Source organism: Hippocampus zosterae, chromosome 12 (assembly GCF_025434085.1).
Source record: "Hippocampus zosterae strain Florida chromosome 12, ASM2543408v3, whole genome shotgun sequence".
NCBI lineage: Eukaryota > Metazoa > Chordata > Actinopteri > Syngnathiformes > Syngnathidae > Hippocampus > Hippocampus zosterae.
Genome location: NC_067462.1, coordinates 2,803,911 through 2,815,983, shown reverse-complemented (window position 1 = coordinate 2,815,983; position 12,073 = coordinate 2,803,911). Strand labels below are relative to the sequence as shown.

Below are 12,073 nucleotides of genomic sequence, written 5' to 3'. Positions count from 1 at the left end.
GACAAAACTAGATTTTAAAAAAATGATTAAATGTTTTTGTAATCAGTAAATAGTGACTAGCAACACATAATCATGTTGTAAAAACACTAGTTAGTCGACTTTGCTCAATTTATTCAAATTTAGTGGTTTCAATGATACTTCTAGATCACCGCAGTACTAATTGCTGTGAAATGACTATATTAATATTTCTGCCAAGGAGGTGATGTTGCCATTAGTGTGGCGTTATCATTATGAATATTTTTGTTGACAACAACATCGCTGCCCTTTCTCAAGCTCTATGCAAACGAAAACGTTTGCCTGGCAGCCATTTCATGACCTCAATGGACTCTGGCCTGGTTCACAACAGCTTCTGTGTGTGTGTGTGTGTGTGTGTGTGTGTTAGTGTGTGCTTGCCACATGACAAGTTGTTGCAATTACAAACAGCTGTTTCCAAATAATAAATGATGACTAAAGATAAAAAAGTTTCCTGCTCTAATGTGTCAAAGCAAACAAATGACTCAAGTTAAAATGAAACTTCCTCGCTTTCGTTTCTGTTTTAAATCAGGCTACCAAGCGAGTTGCATGTCCCTGCTTTGATGTGTTTTAAACGAATTTGTTTCAATTCAACATACTCTTTCTTTGTACAAACTCAATTTACTCTTTTCTTGGTTTGACTTTAGGCTACCCGGGGGTGCATCACCTTGGAATGTTTTAATTGGTTTTGTCCAATTCCACCGGAACTTTCTATGGGGCAATTCAACTCAATTTAGTCTCTCTTTACGTTTTAAATCAGGCTACCGAGGGAGTTGGGCTTCTCTTTCTTCAATGTTGAAACTACCGCACGAGTGTGTTTTACTTGGCAAATATTTTCTCTCGTTGTTTAGGCAGCTCCTGCGCCAGCCAGCGGGTGGTGTTGCTTCGCGCCTGCTGCCAGGTGTACTTGGGCGTGTAGCCCAGCTCGCGCTTGGCCTTGTCGTAGGAGAAGGTGAAGGGCGTGTTGAGCAGGGTCAGCAGCTGCCGGTTGATGGGTGGCACTACTCGGCGGAAGGGCCGCAGGATCAGGCACGCCATCTCCCACAGCAAGCAGACGACGTAGAACAGGCGCAGGGGCACCACCATCCTGTCCTGGATGCCGAAGCCCAGCGGCGACATGACGACGTAGTTGAAGTCCGAGTAGCTGACGTGTGGCGTGTCGTCGGACACGAAATAGAACTTGCCGGACACCTGCTCCCGCCGTTCGGGGTCTCGGAGGCAGCGGGCGGCCTGGAGGTGGGCCGCCGCCACGTTGCCCACGTAGACAGGGTTGACTTTGGCCTCACGCAGGGACATCCGGTAGAGGACGTCGCCGTTGCGCACGCCATTCTCCATGTGGTTGAGCAGGAAGCGGCAGTCCTCGCCGTAGATGTACATGGGCCTCAGGGCGCAGGTGGCCAGGCGCCCGCCGTTCGGCAGGGCGTGGCCGTCGTAGCCCAGGGTCTGGTCCTCGGCCTCCTTCTTGGTCTTGCTGTAGGAGGACTTGAGGTGGGTGCGGTAGACCATATCTTCGTTGCCATTCACCACCGGCTCGCCCTCCATGTTGGGGCCCATCACCTCCAGCGAGCTGGTGTAGATGAAGGAGGCCACGTTCTCCTGGACGCTCGCCTCCAGGAGGTTTTGGGTCCCTGGAACACCAAGTCAGGTTCACCCACGTGCCAGCTTTTAGTGAACCAAGTTCAAGATACAAGTTGAAACATCTCAAACATTGCCTGATTTGGGATCCCTGTTTTTGCTCCATTTTGGTAAGCCTGCCAGCTCCAATTTGGCGTTGGACTTCACACCAGACTTATTTGAAAAGGAACAGAGTAATTTAAGGCATAATAGACTCTTAATTTGCTCAGTTCCTTTTGTTGGGATTTTTTAACATTTATTTTCTGACACTTACTGTGACAAGAAAAAAAAAAGACCCTTATTTTGGTAGTTTACCACTTCCTGTTTTTGTTCCATTGCCGCTCTGGTCGGCCTCTCTGCCGCAATATTGAGCATCTTTTTATAAGCATTTTGGAGCTGGACAAAAGTTTTCTTGAGGCTTCACGCAACACTTATTTTAAAAACCCAAACTTTTTAGTTGAGCCCAGAGTTTAAAGCAAAGATGGTGTATCAGCACTTAGCTGTTATGCCGCACGCAAGTTTGTATAAGCTGCCAATAGAACTCAAGTCTCTCTTCCTCTTTTTGTTCCATTGCCGTGGGCTCGACTGAATTATCAGATGCTACACCGAGCAGCTTTTGTGAACAAAAGATTTATGGGAAAGCACCTTTGACATTGACACCGTAGATCTCGCTGGGCTCGATGGCGTCGGTGACATCAATGATGGCCGCGATGTGGAAGACCACCGTGGCTCCTCGACACGCTTTCCTCACAAAGTCGGAGTCTCTGATGTCGCCTTCCAACGCGCTCAGCTTGATGTTGCCTCGACTTTCTGGAACGCAGAAAATTCTTTAGAGCTATGCCAAGGCACAGGAGCTCTAATTCCTGCAAAATCATTGAATTATGGGGCATATTGATTTTATTTTCAGTCCCCCAAATTCATCCAAATATGTTGTCGGTGTAAAAAAAATAAATACATTTTTGTTAATTTCCCCTTGAAACACAAAACAAATGTGTTATTTTCTTTCAATTTGCCTTTCTATTGATTTTTTTTTGTAATCGAAAACATGAATTTTTGGGATATACTCTTCTCAAAATGTTAAGAGCTTTATTTTCAATCAAAACATACATTTGCAATAATTTTATTTGTCTCCTAAATATAACAATTATTTATAATTTGTTCGGTTTTTCATATCGACAGCCATGACAACCCGAGTCAAATTTTTGTTACCTTCCAGACTTTGCATCAGCTCTTCTTTGATATTGATGTCGACGAGTCGGATCTCGCTGAGGTTTTTCTCCTGGTCCAAGAGCATCCTGATTAGCGTTTTCCCCAGGAAGCCACATGCTCCCGTCACCACGCACACGTCGCCATCCAGGGAACACATCGCAGGTCCTCGTCGACAGGAATACAAACGAAAAAGAAGAAGAAAAAGCGGGGCTGAGGTGAGACGAGCTGGGCTGCTTTTTATAAGACAAACAATGTGGAGGATGGACGAGGATGCTTACAGGGCGGGAGGGGCCGAGCTCAGTTTGCCTGAGGAATCTTGGAGGTTTAAAAAAAACAAAAACTGAAGATGTTCAAATGTGCTACTTTTGATAAATCCTGACCCTGACTTTGAAAACCTACTTTGAGACCCCAATTAACTACCCTAACCTGAACTTGATATCCTAACCTTTGCTTTAAAACCATATTTTGGAACCCGACGTTGGAACTCTAACCCTGTTTGGAAATTGTGCACTTGAAACCCTAAAACCTTTCTTGTTATAACTTGAATTTTTCACCATCACCCTCTTCCACAAAAGCCAGAGAAAAAGCTTTGAGACAATGAGCTGATGTCATGTTGAGTCTTTTCCACGGGAGTTTTGGCCTTCGTGGAATTTTTTTCTTTGTCTGGACAGCGATATCAAAGTGGTGTCCTAATCTAAAATGTGTTCTTTTTTTTTTCAGTGAAAAGAATCAAACGAGGGACATGAAGTTGCCTGACTTGAATGTTTTTCTCTTTGCTGTGGTTGCAGACCATGGCCATGTCAGATGTCTGCGCTCTTATCTGAAGCGGAAGGACATGTAATGGAATGTGTGTGTGTGGAAATTGTGTGTGTGGGGGGAGGAGGGGACAGTGTTTCATTAAAAAAAATATAAAAATATCAGCATCATGTTCAAAGCATCATGTTTTATTTGCTAAAATAGAAAGACAGAAATGACAAAATCATAATACTAGCCATGCTAACATGTAGCCACTTAGCATGAAGAAAAAAAGGGTCGGGAATGCGCGACAAGGCCAGTTATTAGTCGAATGTTAATGTTCATAATCCTATCTTCCTATCATGTAGCCACTGAGCAGGTTGGTGTGATGGTATCGGAATGGGAATGTAAAAGTAGGCATTGAGTGACTCAAATCGCAAGTTTTCTGACAATGAGGCTCGATAATGTTGACATGTAATCACCGAGCATCAAGACATAATGGTGGGAACATGTCAAGCAACCAAAAACCGAACTTATTTTCATCTTATTGACACGCACAAAGACAACATGGCCACCTGGATAGAACAGGAGGCTTTGTTGACATTCACGATATTCTGCGCTAGTGGAGCTTGCGGAACGGAAGTTCTGGTTACCCGTTTTTTAAGGAACATTGAACATTGGTCATCCTGGTATGCTAACGCATAGCCAATTAGCGCCAAGGCACATGACACAATCAGAAAATATCACACTGTTCACGTTCATGATGCTGTAGCCACTGAGCATGTTCATGTATGAGTATCGGAATTATGTAACATAACAGCAAAATCTCAATGTTGATGTTAGTAATACTAACATGTAGCCACCTAGCATGAAGACAATGTTGTGACAAAATCAGGAAATGGGACAGCTAGCATCAAGATACCATTTTGGGAATTGACACAAACACTGGTTTTGTGACCACAAAGATAGCAGTGGTCCAAACTCATGACGGAGCTCATGTTCAGACTTAACCGTGTCAAAATGAGCCACAGTGCAAAGCTTTGTCACTGCTGCACAAATGATGTTCATTATAGATTACAAACTGAGGGAAAATTAGTATGGTGCTCGCATTCCCTAAGGCTCCTCGACTCTTGGTGGTGACTGAACATTGCTTCGTTTCTTTGGTGTTTTTGGGGGCGTGACCAGCCAAAATCAGTAATGGCTGTTCAATTTGTTGGGGATTAAGCCCTCAAAGACAGACTCGCGTTAACAATGCCAAATTTGGTATGTGTCTTTTATGAGCAGACTGACAAGAAAGTCTCAAGAAGCCAGAGTTAAAAAGACCCAAAGTCCGCCAATTTGGTTCAAAGTGGCCATTTTAGGGTCATCTCGCAGGAAGGTTGCTACTTGTTAATAATGTCAGTAGGTCGTGGAAAATCGAGCCCCTGAAGTCAAATTCATTCACCACGATGAAATTTGAGACGCATGCCTACCATGAGTAGCCCGACAAAAGTAGGTTTTGAGACACCATGCCTGAAGACGCAGGACGTCTGACATTTTGGTTCAGTGGCCCTTTTATGGTCATCTTGCAGGCACGATCCTCCTGCTGGAAATGTGTTGTAGTTCTTGGAAAATCGAGCCCCTGGAGCCAAATTCGTTTAGCAATGTAAAATTTAGCATGATTGTCTGTCATGAGTAGACAACCATAAAAGCCTTGAAGACATGATGCCTGAAAACACAAGACCTTTGGTTCAGAGTGGCCATTTTCAGGTCATCTTGCAGGCCTGATCCTCCTGCTGTAAATGTACAGCAGTCTAATTTGGGAGTCCAGTTGATCATGAGAGCAAACCCACAAAAAAAGTCTCATCAAAACATGCTTGAAAAGATATATGGTAGAACGTCTTCCCGTATGGTTCAAAGTGGCACGTCTTGAGGCATGTTCCTCCTGGTGAAAATTTGGTCGTTTGAGAAAAAATTCCGACCCCGGAGCCACTTGCTCTCAGCCACATAAAATTTGGTCATCATGATGAGTTGAAGTGACTCCTACCAGGATCTTTCAAAGAAACCGATTTTGTCCGATTCCTACCAAATTTCAGTTTTCACCCGTGGGCAAGGGTCCCTCCTGGATCTGAGCCTCGTCCACCGAGCCCTCCGGCAGATGAACGGTCATGGTGCAGGCTCGAATCCCGCCCAGAGGCTCCAAGATGTCAAACACGCGGTCCCACACGTCCCCCTCGGGGTCGTACCGCTGCACGATGTCCACCATGCAGCGGCTGTTCCACGAGTAGCCGCCCACGACGTAGATCCGGCCCTGGAGGACGGTGACGCCCACGTCGCTTTGGCCCCGCGGCATGGGCGCCACCACCGTCCACTGGTCCTCGGCGGGGCTGTAGTATTCGCATCCCAGGACGTCATCGTAGTCGCTGCTGCCCCGGAAGTGGTTGCCGCCCATGACGAAGAGGCGATCCCCCACCGTGCACATGCAGTGCAGGCCCCGCAGCTCCGTCATGTCCGCCCGCCGCGACCATGCGTCCGCCGCCGGGTCGTAGCACCACAGCTCCTTCTGGAAGGTGTCGTGGGTGATTCCGCCTTGGTGACATCATAGGAAAGTGGGATATTCAGCAAACAGGCCCAAGGCATAAAATAATTAAGCCCACGGGTAGGAGCCCCGGTCACTACTAAGGTGCGCCCAAGCGCAATTTTTGCTCAGCACAACGACAAAAAGCATAATAGACCAAATATTCAATGTTTGGAGCGGTGGGCTTAACATATTGTGTTGTAAAAAAACATATTTGGACACACAAATATGAAAGCTAAAAAAAAAAAAAAAAAATCAAGGGATTTGCATTCTTTCCTGTTGGTGTCATGCGCTAATTTTGCATTTCTTAGGTTGTTTTTAGTACTTGTTGCTCATGCAGGACCTGTTGTCACTTCGGTTCCAGTTGTCCTTTCAGGGAAAATCTATTTTTTTTCTTCTGTGCTTAAGTACATTTCATACGATGTATATTTAATCGTCAGGCTTTTTTTTTAATACAAGAATATGGACTTGGAGACTACTCACTAACAGAGTATAAAAACGTTATAGCTGTGTGTGTGTGTGTGTGTGTGTGTGTTCAGCGCCATTGTGAGACACCTGCTTCCTGTGGCGGGACGAGGCCGGGTGCACTTACACTGACGAGCGGCCACAGCGACAGGAAGCGGTTGGTGACAAAAGGTCAACTCGAGCGCTCCGATGCGAAGGTGATCACGTGATCAAAACGTTTGGAGTCTTTGTGACTGATGAATGGTGCAAGTTGAGAAGAGGTGTTTTAGCTATGAAAATATAGTTTTCATTTAATGCGCGTTATGTTTTTGCAAATGTTTATTCATTCAAGGAGATATCAGTATTTTTAAAATGGCAACATTTCAACTCTAAAGTAGGTCAGTGCGGTCTGCCATACAACAGGAGGGTTTGAAAGATTCTCTTCAGCAGTTTTTTTTTTTTTTAACATCGGCTCGTTCCACTTTGATTCATCTGGTCAACCTTCCAACCTCGGCCTTGAATGTTCCCGCTTGTATTTCTTTGGAGACGGGAAGTCCTTTTCTGTGAGGACGAGTAGTCAAGGCCGCTGCAAAGGCTATGATTAAATGTTACGGGCACTTTGCTTCAAGTTCTGTTTATATTCCCCACATTGTATCGTGCCATGGCTGCAGAGTTTGGAAGGCTGCAAACACGAGTAAAAGAAAATGCATTTTTGCAAAGGATATAGAAATAAATTAAAAGGTTTGCTTTGGATGCAAATACGTTTTTTTTGTTTTTTTTGTACATCCACCTGAGACCACATTTGACTCATTTCCTTCCTGGTTGGTCACGGCAAGCCAACTGCACGTTTGTGTTGTTGCATTTTGACAGGCTAATATTTTATCGGCGTTACCTGAGATGTACAACATGTCGCCATGCACCGTCCCGGCGTGCCCATAGTGAGACTCGGCCATGCTGCTCACAAAGGTCCACTCGTTTGTCTTCAGGTTGTAGGACTCCACCGAGTCTGAAATTTGAGCGGAAATTAGTCATCTTTTGAGTAAAACTTTGGGCTAAAACAATTTCAAGGATACTTTGGCTAAATAATCTGCTCACCGATCTCTCCCATCGAATTCCTGCCACCAATGGCGTAGAGTTTGCCCTTCAGAGCGCTCAGGTGGAAGAAGGTTCTCTTCTCTTTGAGCGAAGCGATCTGAAGCCACACGTTGAAGCGTGGGTCGTAGCGGTAGGCGCTATCGATAGCCGTTTTACCTTTGGTGTCGTACGTACTCTGACCTGAGAAAGACAGTGTGACGTCACCAAAAAAAAAAAAAGTTTTCATTTCAACACCATCCACGTTTTGCTGCGCCCACCTCCGACGATGAAGAGAAAGCCGCCGAGCAGGGCCACGCCGTGCTGGTAGCAAGGCACCTCCATGGGCCTTAGGGCTCTCCAGTGACCCGTCTTGTCGTCGTACATTCTCAGCTCACGACTCACCACCAGCTGCTGCCGCATGACGCCGCCCAGCGCCACGATGTGGGTGGCGTCCGAGCGGATGCGCGTGCGCTCGCTTTGGAGGGCCGGCTGCATGAAGGGCATCATCTGGTAGTTACTGGCCTCCAGCAGCAGGTTGACGCAGGAGGTGTCGGAACGCATCAGCGAGTCGCTCTCATCGTCCCGCTCGTCGTCTTGGTGGGAGATCTGGATCAAGTCGGACGGGCTCATCAGAGGGAAGCGGATGTGACGCATCAGGGCGTAGACGGAATGGCGGCGCTCGGCCAAGTCGTGAGCCAGCCAGCCTTTGGCGATGTGGTAAAGCTCCATTTCGGAGAAGCCCTTCAGAGAGTTGCTGACCAGGGCTCCAACGATGGTTTTCTCCGAGAGCTGCAGGTAGCGCCCGCACTGCACCAGGGCGGACAGGTTGTGGCTCACAAAGTCAGCTACCCCCCCCCCCCCCCCACCAAAAAAAAAAAACAGTATGGGTTAATAATCTTATGAGTATTTGTCCATCCATTTAGTATACAAAACATTTCCAAGCATGACACAAATATATCTTCGAACCTACCAATGTTCTTCTGTACATCCTCCAGGAGTAAATCAGATGCGATGCGCTCCACCTCCACGCAATTATCAACCGTGATCTGGCTCGTGAGGAGACACAGGCGAGGTGTCGGGACTCTACAATGGCGTTGTCTCGTATGTGATGAATTTGAGTGAGGCTCACCTCCCTGATCAGGAGCCGATTGCAGAAGCTGAGCACCGGCATGACCTGCAGGAAGTTGGCGGCCTCCAAGGTGTCCTGAAGGTTGCCCATGTCCAGGCTGACTTTGGATGTGTAGATGAAGTCTAAAATGTTCTTGAGGCCCAACTTGGTGACACCATGCAGCTTGATCTCGCGCATATCCGTCTCGCGCATTCCCCCTGAACAGTGAACGGTGGACTTTTTACTGTATCCGAGTCTATTTTGTGTTCGACTTGAGCATTTATTTTTCTGACCATGTTTTCCTTTTTCCCTTTCGACTGCTTACTGTCAAAATAGGTTTGCTCTTTTTCCCCCCCGACCTCCATGAATGACAGCACAATGTAAAAAAGAGACCACTTGGAGTCTTCACAAGGCAGAAAAAAAAAACTGGGACGGCAACGACATGGAAGGGAACCAGGGAGCAGATGAAGGAAATGGATAATGCCCATACATGGCCTTCTTGAAAAGAAGTGTTTAATGTTGTCAGCTACAGCAATGATTTATGGTGAATTGCGTCCCCCCCCCCCCAAAAAAAAAAACCCACCAGCTTCTGGCATTCGAAAACCATCTTATCTGAAAAAACGTACAGTGCAGAGGCTGTACTTGTTTTACTTGTGCCTTGAAGACCCAATCAAATAATTTCCTTTTTCTAATACGTTAAATATATTTGAAGGTAAGAAATAAATCTGTATCAGTACTCAAATACTTTTGTCCACTCTGCTCCGAAACACAAAAGCACACGAAGAGCATTCGGGCACGGATGCCCAGCTCGGCAAAGCTTCATATCTGTGTCGCAGACGATGACTTTACCTGTGAACATGGCCTTGAAGTAGTCACTGCATGACGCCATGATGACTCGATGGACTGGAAAAGTTTCCTGACTGTCTCCGGGAACCAGCACCACATCGCACAAGATGTCACTTGCCCGGAAAGCATTCAAACCCTGTCGAATAAAAAAAAAAAAAAAAAACAGACGTTGATAGATCATCAGTTGAGGCTCTCGACAAGAATCTCGGGTTGTGCGAGACTGGAGTCTTGGGTTGTACCTGTAGCACAGCTGAGCCGTGTTCAGTACTGCTGAACACTTTGGAAAGAGGTCGAGGAGGCAGTTTGGGCTTGGTAGCTTTGTCTGGATGTTTGGGAGGACTTTTCCGGGCTGGGGCAAGGTTCACCGGAGCTGGGGATGGAACTCGAGGCACAACCGGTGCTGGAGGTGGGGCTGGGTCTGGTAGAGGAGGCCGGTCACCTAGCATAAGCAAACAGAACACTACCTCAACTCTGGGCAGCAGACCTTCTGGGCTCTTAAAAGATGATTTTTTTCAGCGTTCTTCCACGTGCGCGGTGGCGAGCACTCACCTTGCCGAGCCGGTGGGCCCGGGAGCGGCGCGGGAGATCTGTCGGGTTGACCCACCGCCCTGGATTGTCGCCTGCCGCTCAAGCGGGAAAAGCGACGGCTCAGCCTCCCCGGTCCGCTCTCGTCTCCGACCCTGCGGCGGCAAAAACTCTGGTTGGTCACTGGGGGCGCTACCCTCAGATGTTCTACCTTCATGGCTAAAAATCAAACAGATGTCGACATACTCGGCGCATATACAAAGCAGACAAATCGAATTCAAAAGAATTCAGCACAAGATGTGCGCCTTCAAAATCAAGACTGAAAATGACCAAAATGTCTTAACATGGCCACTAAAAATTTATATGACCAAATGAAATCAGGTTGTGAGCTTGCGGCGCTGAGTTCTAAGAATGAGGTTGGCGTTCTACTCTTGTCATTTTAAATTTCGCCACCATGGTCTGGCCACACGCGATGACGAAAAAAAGGTTTTGCGGTTAAGAGTTGTCCAGTACATTTGTGGTTCAAATTGGGTGGTAGAGTCAGACAAGAATTGAGCACGAGTCCTTCTTTGAAGGATCTCCGGAAACGGCCAAATGGTAGCTCCAAAAAACCAAAATGTGAAACTTCCTGCGGCATATCATGCGCACAAAACACCTTACCGCATGTCGTTGGCGTCGTGAGCTCGAGGGCTGTTACCACACTGGTGCGACTTCCTACATGGACGCAATGAAGAACAATGTTCAATTCAGTGTGTAGACATCCCATGCAAGATTCTCTTCGCCTTCATCACCGTTGCATGAATTCACTTCAGGAGATTTGATATCAACAATGACGGCGATACTCCAAAACGCTTTGCCCGTTTGTCTACGATGGATGGCTGAAATGTGGTAGCAACGCGGCAAAATGGTTTCCAAAGTTCCTTTTTGCCCAATGGAACTGGCTGAGTAGCACCCCTGGAAAGTTTGAAAATATATTCTTCAACATAAATGGAATTGCTCAGCACAAAAATGAGTAGGTGTGTTTGTCATACGGGGATGCAAAAAACATCTCGGAGCCTCTGTATGAAATTAAACAAGAATTTGTCCATTTGGAAACAAGTCACCAGGATCACTTTCTCTGACCAAAAAATAATGAGGTTTAAATGTCTATCGTAACAGGTTGCACAAAAAAAGGCTCAAGGGCCTATGCGTCAAATCGACCATTTTGGACAAATTGCAGCCTTCATGCTTTGTGGGAATGACTCTTACACAACACTTTGACTGGCTGACAAAAAGTCTCGCGCCACCCTGATCCAAATTAAAACAGGACATTCGGGTCGAATCCCACCGATGATTGCAGTGTGAACGAAGTTCCACGATTTGCACGGGAATCAATACGCCGCCTCCTCAACCGATTTCCAAACTTTCACAACAGTAAAAGCGTGCATCTTAACAATAGAGGCAGTAAAACTTTTGACGTCTTCTCGATCCACCTTGATGGTAACACCATTTTAAAGCACATTCAATGCAAAACCTCATTCTGTGGTGCCCCAAAACGGTGCAACTCTGCTTCCCATTTCCAAACACACATTGTGACCAAGGAGGAAGTGTCAGCAAACTCTTGATTTCATCACAGCAACCATTTTTCTGGCTTACCTGGCCGAAATCCTCCTGAGCAGACTGGACGCCAGTCCTCCTCCCTCCAGCCTGACGCTGTGGAAAAAGCGCTGCGGGCAACAAAATATCAGCCGCCCAGTCGCGAGGGTGACATGTGTCGAGTCAAGAGCGTTTGGGCGACTTTTTACCGAGGTCTCAACGAGACCCAACTCACTTCCTGTGTTACTTCTCTTTTGAGGCCACACATTCCGCCGTCGTCGAAATGTGCATTTTGTGAGGTTGCGAGCTACAAGATAGAAATGATGCGGTCATTGCAGATATGCTCATTCGGGTTTTGGGTGAAGCTGGAGTTT

At 46.6% G+C, this 12,073-nt stretch overlaps 2 protein-coding genes across 2 annotated transcripts; both read right to left on the bottom strand.

Moving 5' to 3' along the window:
- Window positions 1–164: 164 nt before the first annotated feature.
- On the bottom strand, window positions 165–3,079 carry hsd3b1 (hydroxy-delta-5-steroid dehydrogenase, 3 beta- and steroid delta-isomerase 1). The gene is made up of 3 exons (XM_052081390.1): window positions 2,836–3,079; window positions 2,272–2,436; window positions 165–1,640 (listed from the first exon to the last, which is right to left on the bottom strand). Exons 1-3 carry the CDS (start codon window positions 2,990–2,992, stop codon window positions 832–834), a joined length of 1,131 nt encoding a protein of 376 aa, XP_051937350.1. The 5' UTR covers window positions 2,993–3,079; the 3' UTR covers window positions 165–831.
- Window positions 3,080–3,758: 679 nt separating this feature from the next.
- si:rp71-68n21.9 (kelch-like protein 9) lies at window positions 3,759–12,028 on the bottom strand (the record flags this gene model as incomplete). Its single annotated transcript, XM_052081883.1, has 11 exons — window positions 3,759–6,138; window positions 7,464–7,577; window positions 7,667–7,846; window positions 7,924–8,490; window positions 8,616–8,691; window positions 8,775–8,971; window positions 9,603–9,735; window positions 9,839–10,038; window positions 10,149–10,279; window positions 10,785–10,838; window positions 11,760–12,028. Coding segments are annotated over 11 exons (2,418 nt in total), but the record flags the coding sequence as incomplete, so codon positions are not given.
- Window positions 12,029–12,073: the final 45 nt, after the last annotated feature.